The sequence below is a fragment of the Poecile atricapillus genome, chromosome 3 (genome assembly GCF_030490865.1).
Source record: "Poecile atricapillus isolate bPoeAtr1 chromosome 3, bPoeAtr1.hap1, whole genome shotgun sequence".
In the NCBI taxonomy this organism is placed as follows: Eukaryota; Metazoa; Chordata; class Aves; order Passeriformes; family Paridae; genus Poecile; species Poecile atricapillus.
The window spans coordinates 99,264,707-99,291,641 of NC_081251.1; the positions used below are offsets into that span (position 1 = coordinate 99,264,707).

Here is a 26,935-nt window from a genome sequence, read left to right on the forward strand (position 1 = left end):
AATATATAAAGCTGAATTAAAAATGCAGAACAAAGATGAGGGTTTGGTTTAAGGCACAGAGAGGAGGGATAAGAATGTGGGGTCAAGTTAGAGGGAACATGAAGGCAGGAGATCCAAGTACTTTAGGAGCACCTTCTTACTATGAAGTATCAAAAAAACCTATAAAACTCACAGATCACCTACAGCAACCAGAGTCTGGTATTTAAGCAAGCTGCAGCATTGAGGAATGATTGATTTCACAGAGCCTGAAGGGAGCAGATGTTGAGCAAGTGAGATAAGCAGAGCCTGGGACACGGGCAAGTCGAGCGCTGAAGTACAGCACAAACACAAGGGTGAGGTGGATTAGAGCCAGACAGCAGAGCCTGGAGAGCCTGAACACAGCACTGAGTGGCTCTGCTGCAGCTACACTGCCACAAATTAATTTTCCTAGCTAGGACGTGAAATGCTATGGAAGAAATCTATAATTAATGATCAAGAAATTAACATCCAAGTCAGTCATGTAAGTGAAGTTAGGGAAACTAAGAACTATTCATTCCAGTTATTTATTGTTTATTGAATTGAAAGAAAGGGAATACAAACATTTCTCTTAAGTGCTGTGCACCAACATGGAAAAAGTGTATTTTTTTTTTTAAAAATCCTAATAAAAACAAATCAGAAGTTAATGTAGTTCCAATTGAACAATTTTTAAAGATATGTTTAAAATACTACACATTTATAAAATAAAAAAGTTAAAACGGTGTTCTGTAAATAATTAGTAAAACAAGTGAAAATAAATACGAGACCCAAAGTTCTTATGTTTTTAATGTAATATAGCAAAGAAATTTTTAACTACTTAATAATATCTGAGGAGAGTAACAAAAATCCAGAAAGTTTAAGAACGCAATCCTTTGAAACATTTAATATCAGTCCATAGCAAATAGTCATTACATACCAAAAGCTCTAAGTGTTAACTAGTTCCACCACAACTCCATATAAATCTTGACAATTTAGAAATCTTGAGATCAACAATAAAGTTCTTTTCTTGATCTCTACAGCTTGGTTTGTAAGTACATACATGCTTTGAGGATCCATTTTGTCCCATATGTTTTCAAGGAGCCAATAACTTTTTCCATCTGTGCCTAAAAATGTTAAGTTTCAAATCTAGCACATACACCCTAAGAATGAAAAGTGTTTATGAAAAAAGATGGGGCACAATGAATTTCAAATTTATAAAAATATACTGATATTAACCAAAACCTTCTGGTCAAAGGACACTTCACATACACACTACTTAAAAGTATGCAATAAAACATGACAAGTACCTAGAACATTTGGTTCTCTGTCTGTTCATGGAACACATGCACGCACACACTCATACCAGATGGGAGGAACACTCTCACAGATGTTTTACTGAATCCAGATTATCTGGATGAATAGACAGAAAACTTGGCTACAGTTTATTTCAACTAGAGGCAGCTACTGCAGCAGTAGTTTCAACACTGCACACTTCAATTAAGTCCACCCTGTTTAAAAAAAGTGTCATAGTTAATGATTTTGCTTTCTAGACATCGTTAAAAGTAGCAGTTTTCAGAAATCAAGTATGGCAGCTGAAAATGGACTCAAGCCAATGTGGAAAAGACAGGAGGAAGGCAAAAGGAGGCCATTTATGGGATGGGTGTTCCTTGTAATAGTCGTCTCAAAAAGAAATAGATACAAGTGTATTTTGTAGCTAAAAATATGGACAAACTATTGAAAGTGCATTTTTCCTCCTCCCCCTTGAGTTACAGTAGTTTGTTGGTCAGTAAATCCTGCTTCTTATGTCAATTCTTTTTTCTCTACCTCCCTCCCCATTTGGATCTACAACATATCCCCTCGAGCTACAGCTAATTGTGTGAGTCCTGGCCTCCTGGTAAGGAAGCCTTTACAACTGATTTTGGGTGGGAGTATCATTTAGCAGTGTAAAAATACACAACTAGACACCAACTCCCAACAGCAGACAAGAGTTTTTATTAAACATTACCTGGTTGAAGCCAAGTTGAGAAGTAACTGGCAAGATCTGGGCAGATTTCTAGCTTGCATCTTTGCTCCAATCATAAAGAGAAGTTAACTTTAAAGTTGGAGAACTTTAGAAAAGACAGAGGGAATTTAAAAACAAAGGTGTCATTCCCCCCACTTCCCTCCCCTCCAAAACATGAACAGAGCTACCATTTTCCCTTTTGTGTTCCATTGTGCCTTGAAAATTACTTACCTGAACAGCTAAAGAACATTCAGATAATAAAATGCTCCAGCATTTTTTTTTTGAGATCTGCCTTTATAATAACCTGGGGCTACTGTGAATATTTGAAGCCAACAGGTGACCAGAGAAAGTTAGAAAATGAGTACACACAGTATTTTCTTCTAAAACCATGGGCCTGCTGACTGGAAATACAGTTATTTATTGTGGGTGTGTACTTGTTCCAGCCTTACACTCCAGCCTATAAACATTTTTAAGCACATGGAAATCAACATGCTGCAAATGAGCAAACTGATTTGGGGTTTCCCCCCCCACCCCACCCCAGTCTCATTTTATTGTCTGTGCACAAAAAGTATTGGTACTTTTCAATCCACATAGTATGAATATCCAATGTGTTGGAAATAGTTTAGGTTGCTCTTTCATTTCCAGGTTGGGACGGTTCTCATTGCTACATCTCTAATGGCAGCTGCTGTGGGACTGACTAGTGTGGCAAAATGAAGATTAATCTCACCTTTCTGTCCTGCCTGTTCATGGCCCACGAGATGCAAACAGGCTGTCACTGGGACTCTGGAAGCAGTGCCACCTGCTTGGAGCTTGCCTTTACATGGCATGGCTGCACCAGGACACTAAGGGAGAGAGATCCCACACCTGCTTCTCCCTAACTCAGCTTCTGAATATCTCAAACGTCCTTCAGAGAGACAAACCAAGTCCTGCAGAGAGGGGCGGTGTTTTGGCAGCGGTCCTATGTAAGGTTTAAATTCCTAATTGCACTGCCGTGGATAGCAGGCATCAGCCCACGCACCCCCCAGCTGTACCAGGGAAGGAGTCTCACTCTGGTTAGTCATGGGCTCCACATTAGAAATGCCTGAAGTGCATATCAGACTAAGTCTACACTTGAGATTTGATCCAACCTTCACCACCTGCCTAAAGCTCCCACTTTATTTCCATGAGTACATAGTGACAGACCATTGTATGAGACATCAAAACCATTATTTTCCTTACTCTTCCTAAATAATGTTTGGCTTGAAAACTTAAGTTCCAGAGTAAAACGATACTGGAGTAACTTCCAAAGGTTCACATGCTGGCATTGCTTATGAATTATACCATGTTTTGAACATGTAAAACACTTTTACAATTTACTGATAACAATTTAGGAATTAATTTCCTAAAACCCCAGTGTTTAGCTCACTCAAATTTGACCATGGGAACTTGTCTGTTTTCCTGCAACATTAAGGCCAGGCCTGACTCATCTTACACTGTCTGAACTAAGAAGGGAAAGAAAGAGCTTCCTCCAGAACTGATTAAAGGAAGAAGGAATGGATGTATAATCTTAAGTTTACACATGTATTCTCAGTGCTGTGAAGCAGTAATTGCTATCAAAGAATTCACCTTAGTTTTAAGGCTGAACATTAAGTTCCTACCTGGTTTTGGAGGTATTAGAAGACTCATATGTCAGATTCGGGGCTGGTCTCAACCACAGTACCAGAATCTTAGCACATGCTTAAAGTCTGCACACAAGGCAAGACAAACACACACCACCAGATGGCTGGAATTGAAAAGAAAAATCTAACCTGCTAACCTTTGTTTTTCTGGGAAACACCACACTCCCATTCATCAAAGTGGCTACACCTCTCTTCCCAGGAACTCCAGCAAACCTTCCCCCACCCTTCTTCCACACATAACTAATAAGGACTCTAAATCATTATCTCATGAAAGGATGAAGTCCACACTTCTGCTCAAGTGACTCCTGGTGGCATGACCTTCCCTGCTCCTTCTTTACTTTGCAGCAGTACCAACACTACCTTTCCACCCAAGGTGGCAAAAGGGAATCCAGTGCCATCCCATAATGGATTTGTGTGTAGTGCAGAAGCACAGAGATGCCAGGCAATCTGTTTATGTCAAAAAGAATAAATATTTAAATTATAAAAGTCTTTGTTTTTTCTTACCACGGGACATTACTGGAACTACTCCTAGATATGTCAAGATGTTCACGGCACCAGCTTGCAATAAGGTCTGGGAGAGGCATTTAAATCTGCAAACTCAAAAGTATATTCTCAACAACAAAATCTGTCCACCCTTGTTTATCAAATAAAGAAAAAATTTCCATCATAATACAAGTGTTTAATTATGATTTGTACGTAAATTACTTATACAAAGTGTTGACTTTGTGAAGAAAGGACTCTTTCAACACATTCTTCCCTCAAAGTGTAATCTACTTTTTACACCAGCATTGTTGCATATATTTATGTAATGAAAAAAACCAAAAAGACCTCTTCTTGTTTCAACTCTGAGACTGGTGGTGCAGTCTGAATGCTTTTTTTTTTCTAACTAATACAGTTTATCTGTTAAGATGGACAGGGAATTCCTCCATCTGAAACAAGCTTTACTGCCTACATAAATCTCCTTCCAGCCACTGCTTTTGATTGGGTCTCAGGACACTCCAGAAAAGCATCAGTGATACCGTGTTTCACAACACTTCTTGCATTGTTTTAATTCCAAATGTATACAAATGAAGTCATTTTAATCCTATAAATAATTTATTTTTAAAAAATTGTGCTGTTAACCCCTTTGCAGGGCAACGAGCTATGTGAAAAGTACAAAACTTTTTGTCAAATGTGATACTGAGAGTGCTTTTGACATAGTTCATTGGTTTATCCTCTCAATTGATAGATATACTGCGCAACGGGCAAGGCTAGAATCCATGAACCAAGCTGCAAAGATCTCAAGCTAAGTAAGGCGGAGAGAGACTTGAGAAACAAGAGAAGGAAATACTTTCCTATCCAATGTATACTCTTCAGACTAAAGCACTCTTTCTATCAAGCCTTCTAAACTGTTAAATAAAGTGTTCCAAACAAGCATTTAAACTTCATTACACAGAAGAGCAACAAGAACAGTAGCCTGCCAGACAAAAAGGCAGGAGGGAAAAATATATATACTGAGTTCAATGGTTAGCCTGAATGTAGCACAGTTCTTCACAACCGATGGGGGGGTAATTTCAACACGGTGTCCAACAAAGTTCTAAAGACGTGCTTCATCTCAACTGGTTACTATGAAGCAAAGGTGGTAAATGTTTGGCCCCAACCGGGCTTCAGAAATGGTTCTTTTTCATGACGAGCATGTCTGTCCAGCTATCAATCATGTTTGTTTGCACCAAATCCCAAGCCATTTAAAATACGACTAATTAAGTTAAACTGAAGTCGTCTGCTCCAAATTCGCCATCAACTATCCATGCTACTGCATTCCTCTGAGCAAAAAAAAAAACACAGAGAAAAAGAAATCACAGCTTGAAGATCTTAGCAACAGTTCATATTTCTATCACAATGAATACAGTGTATTTACATAAATTTTAACTGAACATGCACTAGTTAATGGATCTTATATTGTAGCTAAATTCCATGCTTAAAATTACTTATTTTAGATAAAATTATTCATAACAATCTAGATATTATTTTAGCATGTTAGGTGTGGGTACTCAAAAGCATCTGGTCCAAAAAGATGTAACACGCATTTACGTACAACTTCATGGGGAGTGTGCTAATTACAGAGCTGTCTTGTCACCCCATTTAGGATTCCTAAGTGGTTAGGTATTATTCCATGCACCTACATCTCTTGCGAAAGCACTGCTGTGAGAAATCCATTTGAGGTTGGTTGGTTTTGATGGCACTTACTGGTTCATTTTCTGGAGGAACTAAGAAAGAGTGAGCAAGTAGCTCACTGGAGAAAACCAAACAACAAAGCCATGAGTAAAACCAGCTGGAGGACAGGCTCTGACTCCTTATGGGTGCATTCCAGGTGCTACAGATTAGCCAGGCTGGTCCACCTAGTCCAAGACTAGAAGCAGATGTATCAAAGCACTGGAGCAGCGAGAGGACGTAATTCTTCCTCCTAATACCCTTCTACTTTTCAGGCATTTCTACCTAAGGGACATTGTGAACTAGAGGTGTTTACTTATCTACCAGCACTTAATGGATTTCTCTTTGATTACTTTGCCCAGGCTCCCCTTGAAGCCACATCCAGGAGGTCATGTGGCAATAGGATATACTATGTATCGTTTTAGTGTCTCCTGTAAGTTCTTACTGCAAGGTTGAATACATAATGACAGAAGCATATAAAGTGTACAACAACTCCCCAGCAGTCATCTCCTTAACAATCCTGGGGAAGGCAAGAAGGGATGGGAACATCTGAGTGCATTTTGGCAGCAAAAAAATGAGCACTGTCTCTCTCTCCCCTGCACACATATGGTTACTGATGGTTAGTAAAGATTCAATTTTGTACAGATTTTCTTTACACTCTCTCTAGACCTTGGAAATTCTTTTTGTAACCATTACAATACCATTACTCAATCTGCAGTGTGGTTAGAATGCACTGTTTAAATTTTAATAACATTGTACATTACTAAACCTAAGCATTGAAAGCAAGGTTTTTATGGAGTCTGCATAAATAAGTTAATATAATCCTGAGGTCTTAGTGACACCACAGTTGTGCCTTTTTTATTCTACAAAATGAGTAACTCAGATAAAAACCAACAGTCATACACTAGGAAAAAACAAAACAAAGCAGTGACTAATTTTTCAGTAGTGCATTTTTTTTACCTTCAATATCCTGGTTGTCTACGAAAGGCGCTGGTCCCCATATCCTAACAGTGCCGTCGTCGGAGGCGCTGGCCATCATGGCTGGGATCTGCGGGTTCCAGCTCACGCAGTTCACCGTGCGCGTGTGCCCCGTCAGCTCCGCGATGGGCAGCTCGCTGCGCTTGTGCCAGATGTACACCTTGTGATCTGAACCAAGCACATGGAAAAGCAGCGTGAGCACCACTGCTCTGCGCACACCCACCTCTGGAGCCAACAGCACTTTCACACCAGCTCTCATTAAAACCCACGTCAAAAATCCGAGTCTCAAGCATGGAACAGCGCTGACAAAATTTTTCTTTTAAAAGTGATCAAAAGAACGCAGGCAAAGCTCTTCCATTAAGAGACACGTTCTTTTTTAACACCTGCAAGTCTACTACACTTGGTGTTTGAAGAAAAACATTTGACTGCCATGCAAATAAGACAATACAAGGCAAAAAAGAAAAATTAAACTACTCTTTAATTACAGGTAGAGTTATAATCTTATTCAAAAGGAAAACTTGCAGATTTTTCCCCCCCTCAAATAATGGTATTTGCAATGTAGTAAATGTACTATAAAGTCATGAATACTAAGATTATAACCACCTCTTGTTGATGAGTACCAGATAAGATCACAGCTCTGTAGTTTATGAAAAACTTCTTAATACTAAAAACCTGTAACATTCCAGTGAAAGTGCAAACAGAGCAAACGAGGGAGAGCAAAGCTTAATGGCTCAAATTGTGAGCTATTACTGTCTTTGACAACCAGTTATTGTGTGGTATTTAAAGATATCAATTTGTACATATTAAAGTAGATGCAAATAAACCCTACACATCCTATTTTGTGCTGGAAAGCTTTTAATTACTTCCAGCAACATGCTAGAAATAGAATAGGGAAATGGTTAGACACTCTATTGCAACACTTAGAGGAGTCATCCTTTATAACCAGCCATATTTAAGAATAACTGCGGAGTGGGAAGAAGAGGTGGAGGGTTGTCCCAGCTGTAGACCAGCAGCATGTAACAAGTCTGTGGTTTTACCTGTCTAGGAATGACTGTGGAATATTCCAAACACAGCTACATAAACTGGACAAGTACGTATTGCTAGTATTACACAAAAGCCTAATTTTAAGCAATCAAATCAAAGTATTTTGATCCATCTGAAAGGCTTTCACATAGATGTCACTCTGAAGGCCCAGCAAACAAACCAATCTTCCTCTATTCCTCCTCCCAGTCCCTATAAAACAAACTTGCTCTCTGACCTCCCTGCTAGAAAAGCCTCATGGCTTTTCCCCATGCGATAACTCCCTTGTCTCGTGCTGAACCAGCTTGTGTGAGGGTACCACCTTCACATGTGCTTGTGTTGATGCAAATGTTCTGGCCATACTTCCATTCCACTTAGGATTTCAAGGGGACCACACATCCATGCTATTCACCAAACAACATAATTCACACACTACACACACAAGCCTCTGCTCTGCCAGATAACCAAAGCCTAAAGACAAAGCAGTACTTTGGTTTGGAAAAAACAAGATAGCTACATTAAGGCAGCAGTCAATTCCCCTCTGAGACAGAGATCTCTATTTTCTTCCTATGGATGTAATTGTCAGGAAAACCCCCAAGCTGACAAGATGTTTTGACAATGAAGTTATGACAATGTGATCAACTACTTTTTAAAGCCAGCTATGAGAATGTGACCTATTAATATTGTTTGCTTGCATTTTAAAAATAGTTTCAGTAGCCACATTTGCAAAAAGGCAACAGCTTCAGACAGTTCAAATCGAAGGAACCATCAGATTCAACTACAGTGGTTTTTAAACAATGACGACAATAGAAAGTCAATAAACTGGGGTGAAAAAAAAAAGACTGGTGCACTACAGTATCTACACCTACACATGCACAGTTATGGCTAAACAAATCCTGAACTTTCTGGCACTCAGGTCTCAAACCAAGAAGCCTGTCCAGCCATGAAAAGAGGTTCACACTGGACTGGAGGGCTGGAGGTGCTGTCCTTCAGTCATACTCCACTGGGTATAGTCAGAGGGTAAAACTTGGTTTTATTTTAGACATGTTTCGTGGTTCTCAAAAACAGATAGTAGGAAATGCCTTGGCCAATCTTGTTTCCCAAGAACTGTGAGTTACACAGTACTCACAATAATTTGTTTACATATTACAAATGTAATTCTTAGCCCTGCATAAGCTTGAATTTTCAGTGACCTCCACAGCAGGCGATGGCATTACACCAGTGACAGAACTGAAACAATTCAACACATAAGCTTTTAATAAATTTCTACTCTTGCCACAGACAGCTGAATAAGAACATACCACAAAGCTTTTAATCACCAAGAAACTCTACCAGACTACGTCAACAACTGCCTAATTTGAGGCTACTCTGTCTGTAATTAAAATGATTCTACTGAAATTAAAATAACCTCACCACACCTGTATCTTCAACAGGCAAATGAAGCTATTATTCCCCAGAAGTACATTTTATTCAAACCAGAAGTCTAAATATCATACTACAAAAAGAAAAGTCCTCAAGAACACCCCACCCACTTCTAATTAAAACTGTGCAGATGCTTTTGCTTTAGAGGAGGAACACAAAAGAGTCATTAATATGTTCTACCTCTGCCATCCTCTCAGAAGATTCCTTCTGCCAGCCCACAATTACTTCTTGAAGTATGCCACAATCTCAGCATGCCTCAAATTTATTTCATGAGCCAGTTGGTTTGCTTTTATAAGGTTGTTGTTAGCAACTGTCATCTATAAGATGAAGGTATAGGAAGGATACAGTGTTTCAGTTTTCTGCACAAAGAATGGTATTACCTTCACTGCCACTCGCAATGAAATCTTCATTATGACCTCCAAAACACGAGTGAATTGTGTAAAATCCTTGTGTAACACCTTGATACTTTCTCACTAAAACTCTGTCTTGTAAGTCCCATAAGTGAACTCCCTGGAAATAAATATAGAAAGAAATATAAAGAATGTTATTTTATCATTGAATATTATTAACGGCAGTCTTCTGAACAATGAAAAAAAAATTACACATGGAAGTGCATTACTTTAGAGCCAACCTCGGTACTGCAAGTAGGTGAAAAGAGTATAGACGTAAATTAAACTTTCACCATTAGGTCCCTTCCACTCTGAAAGCTTTAGTCCTACCCAAGGTTTCAAAAGCAGAAATAGATAAATAAAATCCATGCCCCCAGACATGTAAAGTGCCACAGTTCTTGCTGTACCTGGCTTCTCAATGCAACAGTCAGATAATTAAATTTAATGGTATATATTTCCTAATATGAAACCCTTGGCTATAAATTAGTCCAAAAAAAAAAAATAAAAATCAGGTCTCAAGAATAAGATCACCTTCTTGTCAGAGAATTCCATGCTATATTTATGAACATTAAGGCCTTCATATTACACAATATACAACTAGTTAATATTATACAACTAGTTAATATCAAACATTCCAACTCACATAAAAATATTTATAAACAGGTAGAAGTTGCAAGCAGATTTATTTCTATTTCATTTCAACATCCCCAACTCACCTGAGTTGCTACATTTAACAAAGCTAAACGGCCATTTTTTGAAATAGTAAACGACATAATAGGGTGATCCTCTTGTACTCTGAAATTATAAGACATGAGAGTCAAGATAACCAGATAACGATGCAAACAACATCCTGTCTTTGCAGAATTATCAGGGAAAAATAGTTCCAAATTTGAAATTAGGTATGACTCTATACATCAGTACAAGCCAGGTCTACAATACTTGTATATAGTTAAAAGTATATAGGCTAAACATCCAGACTCTGGGTTTGGCCCAAAGGGCCAAAAGGGGCTTTGGACCTCAACTCCTAAATTCAAGGCAAAATCTACTAAAATATTGAGAATTTTAGGAATTGAGAGGACTACAAGTACTTATGATAGAAATGCCAAAACATCCACCAAAAACCTACTCCAGTGCTTAGGAAATTATTTCTAATACCTGATCTAATACTTCTTGCTGAAACTTGCTCACTAATTCTTGTCTCATCTTTTAATATTGAGAACATTTAATAACTCATTTCCCATACTGTCCCCCACACCCTTCCTCAGTTTTCTTCTGACGCTAAGAAGCAGGAATTCAAAACCAAAAAAAGAGGTAGTTACATGTTCCTGTCTGTGAGATCCTCAAAGTTATAACCCCGAATTCGCTGGTGTGTGTCTGATGCTAGAACAGTTTTCCCATCACTCAAGCACCAAAGGCATTGTACTCTCACCCCTTCCCAGGAGTCGAGGAGATTACCATCTAAATCCTGAGCAGAAGGAAAAAAAAAAACATTCAACCATTAGTCTCAGGTTTCTGAGGAGCTGTGACAGAAGTATTTTTCACTTTCTATTTCAGACGATTGCTACAGAAAGCAGTCTTACCCTTTACAATGGAGGGCTTAATGAATTAGGAGTTGGTTGTCTTAACCAAGGGCTTTTAGGAACCTGCCCTGGAGAGCACAGTGCTTCTGTCACTTATTTTCTTGTGCACGACACGTGCCACCTGCACCCCATCACTGAGCTGACCTTCACAGTGAGGTCTAAATACTACATGACTATTCTGGGAACTAGTTGAAAAAATAATCAAGAATATGGTGAAACTGTGGACCACCACCCCAAAGCAACACTAGTGAAGTAATGAGGGTTTCACATTTCTGTTTTAACTAAGTAAAGACAGCATGCAAAAGCGAAGAAAGATACAGTCAAAACACTGTGGAATAAAAACACTTGTGGACAAAGGTATTGCCTTTTATTAGTTCTTTTTTTCTGAAGCAGCTAAGAAAAAAAATTCCAGACCACAGATCCTCCCTGAGGCAGACCAAAGATGCTTCAACCCTTCAAACTGCTCCATCCAAAGTGCTGCTGAAATACCTGCATTAATGTATTGCTTCTTTGAATTACAAAGGACCAGAAGCTTTAGTGTACATACACACAAAACTTGAAAAAGCATAGACCAAACTTTGATTTCTTGCTTTGCTTTCAAAGGGACAGATGCAGATAACTTACACACTGATAGAACTGTCCACGCTGTCCTCCCGTTACAAAACGCTTCCCATCAGGATTCCAGGCCACGCTTGTTAAACTGTCTTCATGAGACTGGCTCATCTTTGTCCTCAGCTCCCCAGTCTGGAAAATAAACAAAGGCAGCAGGGCCTTATACCACAAGCCTTACCCAAAAAGGCACTGGTAATTTTATCTGACATGAATAGTGTTTAGAAGTGTATATGTTTCAACAAGTTTATTAAAAAGCAACACATATTTATGAACTATGCAATGAAAAAGTAGAACTACTTTAGCATATACAGTGAATCTGGACTTGATTTGGGACCATTTCTTTTGTCTCTCAAGTCAAGAGACATGGAATAGTTGATGTGTCAGACAGCTAAAAGATTTTGAGTAAGGAATGGAATAAAAAGAAATTATATGAACAATCCAAGAGAGTGACAAGCACTATCAAATGAAAAGAAACCAAAACACTGAAAGAAAGGAGGCAGGGAGAGATTAGAAGAAAAGAGGTGACGAAATACATTTTAGTAAGAAATTAGGAATATTGCAATAGTTAGAATGTTTTCCTCCTTGAGCTGAAGTTCTCCATGCCAAAATTTAGCTTTCATGCCTAGCGTATAAAGCCACCGTTTCACAAGACAGAACACCAATGAGTGGCACTGTCAGTAGTGCTCTTCAGTGAGCCAATTTAGTCAATTAAACAGAAGAAAAGTGTTCCAAGGGTGAAGAAAGGGAACGTTTTTGTTTTAGGAAACTAAATTAGTTCAGAGTCCAAGACAGCACAAGGAAGTCTACACAGCTCTCAACCGAGGCAAAGGAAGCTTTTGTATCAAATCAAGTGCCCATAAAATTCAACAGCAGAAAGTGATTTTCAGATTCATAGAGGGAATGGCAAAATGCCCAAGTGCCTGACAGAAAGATGAAGTTCTGAAATCATAAATTGAAGCCTCGTTCACTAACATCACTAGGAGGGTTACATGAAGTAAAATAGTTTGCATATTTTACATTTGCTACTTGTTAAAATCATCACTGAGCAACTGCTTCCCTTCAATTATAATTCTGCCCTCTGCTTCTTTTGATTCATTTGCTGTCCTTCTCCTCAGGAGCTCTCTGACATCCTATGCACTTACACCTTCTCTTCTCAGAACTCATAGTAACCACACACACCAGAATTGCTGCACAATCCCAGACACTTAAAACTTGAACTCCAGTTTCAGTTTTTTCTGAAATAAAAGAGCATTTGCAGGCTGCCATAATTATTTTTTCCAGCTGAGAGGAGGACAGAGATCAGCGGCTCTTCTTTACATTCCCACCCTGACATGAGTTTGCAGAAATTACTTCTTTCACACCTGTAGTATTTAGCGATTGAAACAAAAGCAACAGGCTGACCACCAAGTCTTCTTTTTCACTCTTTGCCACCACTTACTTGTACATTCCAGAGCCAAAGCTCAGAACAATCATCTGGGCCACAGGCAACAAGGTAGTTGTCATCTGGACTCCAGGCAATGTAGGAGACCCCGTACGCATGACCTTCTAACGTCTTAAGTAGTTTTAGCTGGTGAGTGTCCTGGAACAAGAGAGGTGTTCTTGAGACAATGCAAATCAACTCCCACCACATTTCACATTTCCACAGCATCCATCTACAGCATGACAGGTTTGCCAGTTTACAGGGCCAGAAAATGAAAGTGCCTAACTTTCAACCTTCATAACAACAACACTCATAGGTATTTTTGTTCTAATCTTCTGTGATTCTGAACACAAAAGTCAAGAAATACCACTGTGTAAAAAGTTTTACATTACATTACACTTGCCTTAGTGCAGATTTCTGTAGTGTCAAGTCTTTCTACTTCTACTAGAATATGAAAGTACTATTACCTATATTTTACAGAATTAGGCTACTTTCTTAAAAGTAAAGACATGTTGGAAACCTGTTATGGTTAAATGGAGAACCAAAACCTTCACAGCTCAAGGAAAAAGCTTGAAGTGCCTATATTTTTATAAATTTGTGTGTGTGCTGCTCAAGGAAGGAGATTTACAGAAAGATATTTTTAAAAACTTCCTTGAGAGGTGTTCTTATTTCAGAAGTGTTGCCTACAGCAAGCTGTTTTCTGCCAGATTTAGTGAATGAAGCATACTTGGCACATGCAGCATCTTATATCATCTCTAAATTACAACTGTTTTACTGCTGCCTCGTCGGAGGAACTTGACTTTTCAAGAAACTTGTAAAAATAAATAGTACAGCTAGATACTGTGAAACAACCACACACTGGCTTCCTAAATACAGAAACATGCTTCAGTACAGTATTAGCACTGATTCTTGGTAACAGCATACATATACACAAGTAGAACAGAGCTTGTTAAAAAGTTGACAATGATTATTTTGAAGCTTCTTGGAAAGGGCAATCAAATTGTGCTCCCTCTACCCACTCTACCCATTTTTTTCCATGCATGGCAGATGCTTGTATCTCCAACTTCTTTTCAAAAAGGATGACTAATTTGAAAATCTAGCTTGATTTCTCTAATTGTCCCTTCTCTCTCCTTTTTCTTTTTTTTTTTTTTTTTCCAGTATTAATCAACAGAGCACTTCTTAATTCTAAAGACAAAGACCAGAAGAAGAGTGACATGAAGGATTGTTTCCTGGGATCAGCTGTGAGGGATTTGGTGACTCTCAGCCAGCCTGCAGCACTAGCAGTTCTGATGGCTAGAAAAAGTAAGTTCTCCAAAAGAAAGTGAGCTAAGAATAATCTTCAGAGTGCAGAGGAAGAGAGGCAAATGACTGGACCTCCCTCAAGACCCCTTTTCCATTCTTATTATTCCTGGACTGCATTAGACACTGCTGTGTCTATAGCTAAAGTGATTTTCAAGGAAACTGAGTCATGTCTGACATCATCTCACATCCTGGAGCTTGTCTGGAACAGACACATTTCTTTTTAAAACAGGATTAAAGTAGCCTGTCACTTCAGTGTTTGAAACTCATGAGGAACAAGATACATAAGATATTCCTCTTCTAATGATAGTGCTCTGGGGCTTATTACTATCCTCCATACTGCTCTCATGCTTCCCTCCAAATACCATAAAGCTGCTATACCATGCTCTAAAACAGCAGTCAGTGGTATTTCAGGCAAACATCCCCAAATGTAGACAACCTGCCTCCCACCCACCACCAGAAGAAATCTCAGCACTTCTACCCCTTACATACAGCTTTCCAAATTTTTGTTGTGTATGACAAGCAACTATTCAGGCATCATCTCAAGTCTGCAGTAGCTGAGCTCCTTGGCTGAAACGCCAAAAACCTGTCAACTGTTTTCAGAAAATGCAGAAGGGATTTTTATAAAGAGCTAGTTAAAGGAGAACTCTTAACAAAGAAGATGCATGTTAGACAAGGTGATGCACAGTGTGCTCATCCCTTGTGCTCCACAGAGATTCTGCCACACTTCCTGACAGTCAAATAATGCATCCCACACAAATCTAGTCAACTCAAGACACTATTTAATGCTGCTGAGTCTGCATTAGAACTTTGAAATTAGCATACAAAAATGACAGCAGAAGCATAGGTTAAGACAGTCTAGACATGTGGCTGGGTCTTAGAAAAGAATAAAAAATTTAAGGTACGAAATTATAAATACACATTGCAGCAGTGTCGTTACACTTCAAGGGGGGTGATGAAGAAAAAAAGGGAGAAATGAAGAATTCTCACACATGTGAAGCATGTGTGGAAAAATCAAAAACTGTTCATTTAAAACAGGGCTCTCCCACCACTTGCCCAGACCTTGCTGGTTATTTGTTTCCATGTAGTTTATCTAAACAGACTAGAATAATTCTGTATACCAAAAGCCTTGAAAATCAGATTAAATTTATGGGTCAAAAGACATTGCCAACTGCTACAAGAAATGTGAGAAGCATCTTCTGGCAAATATGAAAATGAATTACTTGATGTGGCCTAATGCTATTTAAGTAACCACCTGCGTGACAGGGTTTCAATTTTTTTTAAAGCACTCAAAAAAGCAGACAAACCAATAAAACTCTACAAAACCACTTTCCCACTATTTTTTAAGAGATTTTTATTCTTTAGCAACCCTTGGTCAAAAGGCTTAGTCTAAAACTCACGAAACATTTATGTGGCTTTACTAAGCAGCTATTAGCTAACAATTCACATTAAGATGTGCTAATGTCTTGTATTAAAACACATCAATATAGAAGGAAGATATGCGTCTACAGTCAAGTGACAAGCTAACAGCAAAAAACATTTTGATCCTTAATTCATCTAAATTACTCTGTTAAAAACAAAAACAACAAATAAAATACAGATAATTTCCACACTAAATAACAAAAGTCAGCTCTGCAGCTCTTGGCCCAGAGCACACTTGCCCCAGTAAGACAAGACAAAAATCACAGCAGTCCTATACCTGAAAAAGCCACAGTGCCTGCTGTTAGTTCTGGGGCTATGTAACCATTACACACATGGAACAGGGTTTTAAAGTCCTCCCATCATTTTAATAGAAAAAAGGACTCATATTATATGGCTCCCTAACCTGAAGTGAAAGAAATGAAACTCAGCTTTAAAATCCTACTGAACACCAGTATGGAACTGCAGAAACCTTTCATTTTCCACCTCCCAAACCAGACGGCCCCTGTATGGTTAAAAAACCAAAAGGATCTTATTTCTGATAGTGTTTCACAAGCTTTAGCAACTTCAAATTTTGTGTGTATACATTCAAGTTTATTCCCAGTCTTCAATAATTATGAAATATATGGATATACTTTCATAATCCCTTCTACAAGCCGAAGCAGACTTGGATTCATCAATCAACCTTTTTATTTATATACCAATAGATATGTGGAGGAAACATGTATGAAGTATCCTACAGCTATGATATTTACAAGACTTTTACATCCCAGGGAATGGGATGTAACAGGGCTGTGGTCCATTCAGCCTGTCCTACAAGAATCACACTATCCTATCAGGAGAAAGCTGAGAGGGAAGTGAAAGACAAGTCAGACACATTTTCACACTTACTGGATCAACCTGCCATATAATAACAGTTGTGTCCTTAGATCCTGTTGCTAATTTAGTGCCGTCGTTGGAGAATTTACAGAACCACACTTCATTACAGTGCTCCGTTAGGATCTGCTGGGTATAGCATGGGAACTGTTTCCTGGGAAAACAAGGGGTGCATTCACAGATTAATAAGAAAGCAATACGATTCTTTTCAAAGTCAAACTATCAAAAAAACCCAATCAAACAAAAACCTTATTTAAATACAAGACCAGACAACTTAGAAAACCCCTCTATCAACAGCTGCTTCAAGCAAGTACAGAATGAAGTGTCTTATCTGGCAACAAGCTCACACCATCAAGTCATCATAATTAATCATAAGAACATAGAACTGTTCTTATTTCACTCACAATTTGTTACACTTTCATGTAACTTGGAATTAAACTGATCTCATCAGGAGTATAGCAGTTTACTACCATATAATTTTCTACTGTACAGAAAAATACTACAGAATAGGTCTCTGAATCATAGGTGCAATGTTTTTACTTCTGAGGTTTTTGTAGCTAACTCACTTAGCTGTATCTTGCTAAGAAATTTTTCTTACATAAAAGCTCCTTTTCCCAAATGTGACCTTGCAATAAATTAGATGTTTCTTTGCCTTTGTTTTATCATTTTTCAGCTTTGCGGAGTACCACATACAACATCTAAGCATAACTAGCAAGACACCATTGAGCTTTCAATTTGAACAGTTCTCCCTCACAAAATCTAAACTATTTTGTAAAATGCTGAGTTTATCAAATAAAATATTACATGATAAACTACTGAAGAAGATTCAAACATTCCTCTAGTGCCAATATTTAATATTCTAGTTACAAAGCAAAAAAAAAAGCTAACAGTGAAATTATCAAGTTAGGTGAGAACTGGAGACAAGTTCTATTTGATTTAAATCTTGCCTACAAGCTCTCAAATAAGAATTTCAGAGCTAAGATAAAAGAAATGTAGGCTTTTACAGCAGATGTCTGCATTTTGAATACTGCAAGTATTATTTCCTAGTATACTGTATACTGAAGAATACTACAAGTTCATTGTTCAGATGCACTAAAAGACAGTTTCTAACCAGCCGCTTTTTCTTCAAGTGCAGAGATCCTGAAGTGGTTTAGTCTTAGGCTAAGTTTTTACAGCACTCAGGGCAACACAACTCTGATGGGACATAGTGGTACTAAGGGAATGACAGTGCCCTTGAATGTACAGTTGTGTTTATTACTGGGGATAAACTGGCTGAAAAAAAAAAAAACAACCAACAAACAGCAGAAACACATCACAACACACCCACCAAAGGAAATAAAACAAAAATGAAAAAAGTCAAACAACCCCCCCATTAATTTAAGCAGAAAGCTTACTTCCTTCACATTTCTGTTTACAAATACAGTTTGGTGGCAGCCAGGCTGACAGACACCTAAAAAACCACTTCTTCCCTGAAGCTAGAGAAAGTTTTGCTTCACATAGTGTCTGTACCCTCTCAGTCCATTTCATTTTAAGAGGTTTCCTAGTCTGTGCTTAAAGACTATCAAGCACCACTGAACAACCATACAGTCTCATTTCCTGTCTTATGGTAGAAAATGATAAAATGTACACATATATACCTGGTTCCAGCTGACCAGGAACTGCCTAGTTGCCCCTGGAAGAACACTAAGCCCAAGATAAAAAGCCCCACCCATGAAAAAAAGACTTTGTTTTCCTTCACGTCTAGAGGGAAGCAGGCAAGCGCTTATACAGAAATGTGCCACCTACAGGAGCAGTGTTTCATTGTTATTTAGCCATATTTTTATAAATTAATGTTTTTGCTCAAAGCAGCAACTTGCCCCAGGAGGTGAGGCTGCATCCATAACTCACACAGTACAAGGGGCATGCTGTGTCCCAGGAAAGTCTTTTCAGCACATTTCATTTCAAAATAATACTCTATGGAACAATAGCTCTTCCATCTTAAAGCTTAAGAAAAGCAGCCAAGGTTCTGTAGACATGAAAAACAAGCTGGATAATGCTGGAGCACACAGTTTTCATAGTAAGATACCTTTTGGTTCCTAAAAGGGGTGACAGAGTTATTATAGCTGCTGCAGAGACATCCCAATACTGAATTACGCTGCTCACAACCCAGCTGGATCAGAGTGCTCCCACAAAAAGTCCTCTTCACTTAATTAGTGAAACAGAACTCAGCAAGTTTGACTTCACAGACAGCAAAACCACATTAAATAACCTGGCTGTGGAAGGAAATAGCAGCAATCTTGAAACAAGAAACCAGAACCAGTTGTCTCAACAGCTTCTAGCTTTGGTAATTAGATATTACTGAAGCTCAAAGGTTTTTCTTCACCTTTTATGAAGTGTTTCATTACAGATTGTTCTGTTCAGCACAAAATACCTGATTTTGTAAGTAAGTCATTCACTTACTGAGATAAAGCATCTAATAAAATTTCCTGTTGTTGTATTTACACAAGTTCAAAATTATAGAAAAAAACACTAAACAACGACCTTTTTATTACCTGTACATACAATGCAAGATTTACTCCTCAACAAAGAAAACCAAAAAAGCAAATGAACAAAAACACCGCACCAAAAAATCCCAACACACCCAACTAGGTCAAAGGCTCTCAAAACCAAAAATCATCATCCCCAAGAGCAATTCTCTACTGTCAAAATCTCTGTCACGATAAGATGAAATCCTGCGCCTTTACTCCCAGTAGTGCCTCACTTACATCTCCCACTTGTATCAAGTGAGTTTTGTAGTTAAACATTTTGCCTGTTAGTGCAATTCAAGCATGCCTAACCAAAATAGTGCCTTAAGTCCAAAAGGGATTAGTTCAGTCTAAAAAGGAGAAACTTATTAGTGTTCTGTCAATTAAGTAGCACAGGACTTGAATTGTCTAAGCTATTTGACTACTGTTACTTCTGTCACCTTTGCCAAAATTTGGCTTCCACCGTCTAACTCACCTCACTATGTCCAAGCATGGCAGCACGTACAGCACACCACAAACTGGACTCAGACCCTTGCAACAGGCAGCTACAAAAGGATGAGGACAGAATGGAAGCCTTTCTTTTCAAGAGGGTTTTTGGGTACATTTGCTGGGGTTCTTGTTGTTGTTAGGGGTTTTTAAATTACAGTTGCCATGAGTATCTATGTATGTATACACACTGCAAATAAACAAATTTAGGAAGTACTACTTTAGTTGAAAAAAATGAATCAACAAACCAAAAACCCAAACTAGGGTCAAACTTTTATGTCAGCAAATAGATTTAGATGGGGGGAATTCAAACCTAGGTTTGTTGCATGTAATATCTTTTCTACCTGGCTCTTTGTAGCCCGGCTTCAGTAAATCAAGCTCTTCACAGTCATCTCGAATACTCCCTGGGATTTGATTAGTAATATCAAACTTGTTGCACAACATCCAAAACCACTCATGGACTTACTTAAATGTTAAATCTCTCTTAGGTAGTCTGATCTTAAGACTCACTTCTGAAGGAGGGAAGCCACAATACCAGTATATTATCATTTCCAACCGCTCTTAAAATGGGCAACATTCAAATGTCTGCACACACACACACACCAGCTGAAACAATGCAATGCAGCAAAACTGTACGCTAAAAGGCTACTTGAATACATAAAGTGCCAAAGACAGTAATTTTCAAACCTTAAGATGGCTACAGCAAAGTACTACAGAAGTCTGCATCTTTAAAAACTGATTCCAAGTAACCCAAGAATGCAAGTGAAAGCAGCTGAGTTCAGAAAATTTCTGTAAGCAAGTTTATCAGTCCTTAATGAACTTCCTCAGATGAACTAACCTTAACTGAAAGCAATTCCCCTGCAAGCCCAAGTGTTAGCCTGCTACATGGATAAACATATAAGGATATCCCACACAGCCCTGATGTTCTAACCCTTATTCCCTTAATCCACCATGCACAGCCCAGAAGTTTTCCATAAAACCTACACTGAGTTTTTAGGTCCTTAGCCAAGTTTTGCTGCACGAGGAAAAACTGATCAAGTCAGCCATTCATTAAAAACAAACATCTTCCTGTTTCATGTCTAGAGTACTGCATTTTGAAGATTCAGAAGCAGCCTCCATTTTGCCACCGAAAAAAAGTTATCCAGGCAGTCTAAAGAGCCAATACAAAGGTATAAGAGACACTCAATTCTTACTACCTTACAAATGTAAGAAAAATAGTTCTTTATATTATTCATGTTACATATTATATAACTCAGAAAAATTAAACTGCACATTTCTCTTCTGTTTTAACCTTTGTGTCTAAAAGCACCTGTGTCCATTCTTAAAAGTTACAGGTGAAAGCTGAGTTCAGAGAAGCATGCTTCAGCAGGCTTTCAGCATTCAAGTAACCTTGAAGACCCAGTCTGGATAAGCAACACACCACTGATTCTCCAGTGAAAAAACACAGCAATCCTGTGCTGAGGAATAAAGACACTGGCTGTCCAAAATGACAAAAAACAAGTGGCTATGGATTAGCATTGCGGTATCTTATTTTTACACCAATCTGATTAAAATTTTTAAGCTTCAGTCTGATCCCATTACCCCACATCCAGCTACCAAAATCTCCTCTCTGCACACCTTCTCTACTCCCCACCTCCATTACTCATTTAGTGAGAACTGTTTTTTCCCGGTAAAATCCCATTAAACCAGCACAGAACAGTTTTCATGGTTCTGCTAACAATCAGATTATTTTAAAAGACCAAGAAAAGACTGCCCACCTCAGAAGTCAGGACAGTGTCTTACCTACTACAAACGTGATCTATTAGCAGCGAGACAGAATCTAGATTGCTGTCTAGTTTGGTGTTGTGATATAGGCACCGGTCCCGTTGGAGTTCCACAGCCTGGCGGAGCAGGTTCTGTAAACGCCTCGGAGGAAGCATCACTGATGGGGGTAGGTAGGCTTCAGAGGAGTTAGGAAGAAAAAACAAACAAATGAAGAAAGACTTATCAAAAGAAAGTTAAAAGTAAGAGCACACTTTGATTTGAGTGGTTTTGGAAGAAATCTTAGTAAATAACAGCATACAGCTTGTTGAATTTACTGCTATACACCTAGAATTAGAAGCATGAACTTCTGGAAAGCAGAGCTGTATGCAAAGTATTTGTTGTTATAGAGAATGTTGTCCTGGCCAACAAGCACCATTTACACAAGCCAACTCAAAACTCAGTATTTAACAAAATCTATAATGCCGTAGAACATTATATATGTATATATATGTGTATATATTATATATATAATATATATAATAATATATAATATATATGTATATATTATGTAGAACATTATATATATATATATATATGTATATATATATATGTAGAACATATCAGCTATGTTCCTTTAAGGAATTCTCTATTAGGACTATGAAAACAAAGAATACCATGGGTTTTAAAATTCTGGTACAGAGTATTACCACAGCCACAAGAGAGAGGAGAAACCATAATTCAGAGCAAAGTGTGAGACCACTATCAACCAGTACCAGTATCACCACTGGTTACAGGCCACACTTAGTTTCCACCACTCACTGTGGCTGGCATTTATAACACACACCCACCCCTCCCTAAACCACACGTTTAATCACCAAGTTTATCATTACTGCATGCAGCACAGCTAAGAAGTAACAGGTCTTATTACAAGCAGTTTATCAGAGACAAAAAAAGGTTAGGTACAGAAGACCAAAGGGTAAAGGCACCTAAAGGCATCCCCATGAACCAAGAAATACAAAAAAAACAACCAACCAACCAACAGAGTCAGTTCTCTGGGATGTGTAAGTTATACTGGATTTAATAGAGGTGAGAAGAATTCTAAACGCCAAAATATCTTACTCTGGAGTTTGTCCAAAAGTTTAGATCTGGAAGCTGTTCCTTTCCCTTCCCACTCTGCTTTTGCACGCAAGTCTTCTGCATGGCTACACATCAGGTACCTGTTTCAAAAGTGCACATACACCAACAGACCAAGTCTTTTTGGAATCATTCTTTTCACTTTAGAGCACAATACAGACCATAACATTTTTAATGAACTGCCAACAGGTAACTTAAGCTTGAGACCAATAGGGAAAAAGGCAAGGAACTACTTCACACAAACACACATCTTCTGAACAAACGTCTGCAAACTGCTCATACAAAAAGAAAACAAAACACAAGCAATTTTAGGAAGGTAGAAATGTCTTTTCATCTAAGAACAAACCAGCTTATACTCACTTAAATTATAAGGTAATAATGACTAAAAATTCTCAAGATCAATGACCACAGATATGTACACATGTATTAATTTGGGTTCTAGTAGTACTAAAGTAAATCATCATCAGGTTGTTTTCAAGCATCTGAAACAAAACACTGTCTACTAAACAGCATTCTCAGTACAGCTTATTATTCATCAGGACAGTAGCTTGAGTCCTCACAACATCAGCCATCAAAAGCTATAGAATTCCTTAAAAAACCTCTCTGCAAGAGCTCTCAAAACCCAAACACTTACCCACTGAGGACATGAATGCGTTCTGTATTATATTTCAGAGGCGTCAGTTCACAGCGTAGAACCTGAAGTGCCTCCAGGACCTTGCCATCCTCCAGGTATTCCAGGTACTTCTGCTGCAGCAGCAAAAACTTCATCCTCTGACATGACAGAAAGCAGCAGTCAGGGGAAAAAGGTTGACTGAAGTTTCAGAAAACGTTTGAGCCTAAACAGAACAGTAGAAACCATTCTACTATGCCCTTCAGAAACACAGCTCTAAGTTATGTTTCATTACTCAATTTCTTTTGTTGGCTTTTCAACAACATTGCAGCAATTAAGCTATCTGTGAATTTCCTCCCTGCCTGATGGGGCTCCAAGTATGTTCCTGTCTCACTCCTCAGACCCCCCCTGCAAGTGGTCCCATTTTCACCAGCTCTCTCTTTAGTCATCATCCTTCAAACCCTGCATTAGATAGGCTTTCCAGTGAAATGTTCTGTCAAGAAAAGGGCCCCAAATTGGCTATTCACATACTCAAGACTGCATGACAACACACAACACAACAGGACAACTCAACAAGTTCTCACACTGCTTACACAGGCGCTGACACGGATTGTTTGCGTAGCTGTGTAATATATAACAGTAACAAACTCACACTGCCTGAAGTTTGGGGTTTTTTTTGTAGTTCCATGTTAACTTGTTTTCCTTGGGTGTTGTTTTCGGGATTACAGAAAAAAATAGTTTCCTATATTTAGAAGTCACTTCAACACTGAATTAAGTGCTGTTATTTCCTAGTGTTCCTTTCATTTATAGAGTCTTTGGTTGTTTACATTAAAAAAAAAATCAAGCCTGCTATTCTAAAAACAAATATCTGTGGGTAAAAAAAAAGTAAATTAGGCATTAAGTTACAATATTAAAAAAACCTGAAGGCCTAGAAATTTTAATACCAATTTAGTAGAAACACACTTTGGTTGTTTCTGGATGAAGCCAAGTATCTTGTGTTTGTACACATTCTTTACTGCTACCAGTTATCAGCCAGAAATGACAGGTTTAGTCCACAAAACTTACCAGGTTTAAGAGGAAAATAGGGAAAATGTACATGCTTAGACAAACTGGTGAGACATAGACTGGAGATAAAAGTGTTGAAAATTAGATTTGCTTTTCTAATGAATATACCACCAGTTCAATCACCAGTTTCCTTTGCTTTCATCAGACCTCAGGCACCTCACTATTTTCATGCTCATATTTGGTCAATGTTTACTTAGTTTCAAACACACTGCCAGCCTCCTTAAGCAGAGGGATAATCAGGAAGTTTAAGATGTTCCTGTTCTATTAAAGCTCACATGAAAGTTTAAGGCTCACTAGATGTTAAATGCTAAGTTAAAACATAAAGCATTTTCATTTCCAGAGACACTCAGTTCTTCAAAAGAATGAAGTTTCCACATACAGTGCTATTAACTTACCACACAGCTTTGTGAAGCATAAAACATGACACAGTAAAGATGATTTATATTCAAACTTGTCTGTAGTGCTCTGCTGTCCTGTATCTGACAGGCAAACCTGTACTGCACTCCCAATCCAGCTCTTTAGTTTATCTGAATTTGGAATTATTAGATCATTACTGTACAGTTCTTCCAGGTGAGACAACTTTTTTCAATGTTCTGACATGTGAAAAACCAAATGAAAGATATCCCAATTATTTACAAGCCCAGTGGTTGGCTCCATGCAGCAGGCCAGCAGACCCCACGCTGTTTGCTTATATACCAGCAGCAGGAGGGATAGGAACTTCCTCCACCAGCTGTGCACACGCTCTCCAGGATACATGGAGATGCCCAGGTAGCAGGTACATGCTATATTTCACTGCTCTTGGTCACCTCACACTGATGATCACCACCAGATAAAAAATAGCCTGATATTTCCAGTTGGTAATAAAAACTGTAATCCCTCCCTAATTTCCTTCTCCATTCACTGCATATAATATTTAATTTATATAATATTTCTATTAAACGTGGTAACCTACCTTTTCTCCCTCCTTACTTTCAGGACTTGGCACATTAATTTCATTTTGTTAGAGGAAAAAGTGAAAGGAGCAGAAAAACTCTCTAACACGGGTTTAATAACATCAGACCCAGCAATTCCATGAAAGCATTACAGGAATACTACCACTCAGAATGCTGTTGCTAAAGAGGTGTAATTTCAGTTCTAGGCAAGAAAGTACGGTTTTAAAAAAGACATCATCAGTGCCATGTATGACTTAGGCATATCAGGAATATAAAGGTCTTCAGAAAAACCAAGTATTATACATTTCATGCAGCAACTTAGTGTTCCCATAATGGGGAATTAGAAGAAGAGATAAGCAACTTGAAATAGCAACTTTTCAATAGCAGAGGGCAGGGACTAAAGTCTTGATGGGGAAATGAAATTGAACTGCTAAGCTATTTTGATAACTGCTCCAAAACTTGCCCTACAGCATACTCAAACAATGGCATGAACTTCCTTAAGGCAAGAGTCACACTCCAGTAGCATCACATTGCAGGTCATTTTTTAATGTTGGGGCACTCATTGTCTCCTACTTCCCATTTTTGTGCAATTAGTGACCTTGCTGAAAAATAGATTTCTCTCAACTCCTCTATGCCCTCCTAAAAGTACTTCTAATTTCTTCCAACCCCACCTTCTGCAAAATCCATGACCATTTTGGGTACATCATCTCTTTTATAGCCCAGACAACCTCTTCTACAAGGAAAGAGAACTGTAAAGCAAAAGCACAAACTCCACTGATTAAGTAGCTTATTCTTTCTCCATATTTTTAGCTGCCTTACAAAGAAGGGAAATCAAAATGATCATGATCAAAACCATACCAAAGTAACACAAGTGCCTGGGATTTGTTATCATAGTATTTGCAAAGGAAATTCAACATCATTACACTCATTACTGCTGAACAATTTGAAATTCAGACATCTACACTGCTTAGCTTATAGCCAAGATTCCTCACCCTGAAGGACTCCTGGAAAAGTCCAATCCAAGCATCAGCACTGCAGTCTGGCTGGTTTTGTTCAGTTATTACTACCTCATCCTGTCTTTCACCTCTACAGAAAGGATGAGGATAAAGTGCATTACTTTGTTGATTCTACAAGCTATTATTTAAGTGTAAATTGAACTCAGATTCCCTGGGGCAAAACTAAGAGTTAACAGATTTACAGGGTTTTGTTTGTTTGTTTCAATGTATACAATATTAGCATTTTTCTTTCTTCAAACTACAGCCTTCAATTACTAACATGAACACTTAGTACTGTAGTCCTTCCTTGTCCTAACTGTTAGTAGGAAAGCCCATTCCAGAATCCTAAATTCTAGAAAGTCTGGCATGTACCATAACCCACCATCACTACATAACCAAAGGTGAAAACCTCAGAAAGCAGAACTGTGAAAGGAACAGGACAAACATACTGCCACAGGCAAGAAACTGGGCCATTCTGATCAGTAACTGTAACCAGCAGTGAATCTTCACAAGTGTAATGAGCAAAATGCAAAATAATCTAAGTTTATGTCTAGATTTTAGTGTTATTTTCAACCTGTGTATCTAAACAAGCTCCACAACAGTTTTA

The 26,935-nt window shown here is 38.3% G+C and overlaps 1 protein-coding gene across 2 annotated transcripts in view; it reads right to left on the bottom strand.

Annotated features, from left to right (window-relative positions):
* Positions 1 to 532: 532 nt before the first annotated feature.
* The window catches only part of WDR26 (WD repeat domain 26), a 32,023-nt gene continuing 5,620 nt past the window's right edge, over positions 533 to 26,935 (bottom strand). Inside the window, exons 4-15 of one of the 2 annotated variants that reach the window (XR_009277198.1) lie at positions 23,361 to 23,497; positions 22,712 to 22,809; positions 21,632 to 21,788; positions 16,875 to 17,013; positions 13,284 to 13,424; positions 11,858 to 11,977; positions 10,973 to 11,118; positions 10,370 to 10,448; positions 9,645 to 9,774; positions 6,805 to 6,990; positions 5,881 to 6,043; positions 533 to 5,456 (exon numbers count right to left, since the gene is read on the bottom strand). Coding sequence is in view for 1 of the 2 variants with exons in the window: in XM_058835192.1 (XP_058691175.1) it covers positions 5,431 to 5,456; positions 6,805 to 6,990; positions 9,645 to 9,774; positions 10,370 to 10,448; positions 10,973 to 11,118; positions 11,858 to 11,977; positions 13,284 to 13,424; positions 16,875 to 17,013; positions 21,632 to 21,788; positions 22,712 to 22,809; positions 23,361 to 23,497 (1,359 nt within the window). In the remaining variant the exon portion in view is untranslated. The remainder of the gene's footprint in view (positions 5,457 to 5,880; positions 6,044 to 6,804; positions 6,991 to 9,644; positions 9,775 to 10,369; positions 10,449 to 10,972; positions 11,119 to 11,857; positions 11,978 to 13,283; positions 13,425 to 16,874; positions 17,014 to 21,631; positions 21,789 to 22,711; positions 22,810 to 23,360; positions 23,498 to 26,935) is intronic. The other variant, XM_058835192.1, reaches the window with a different exon arrangement.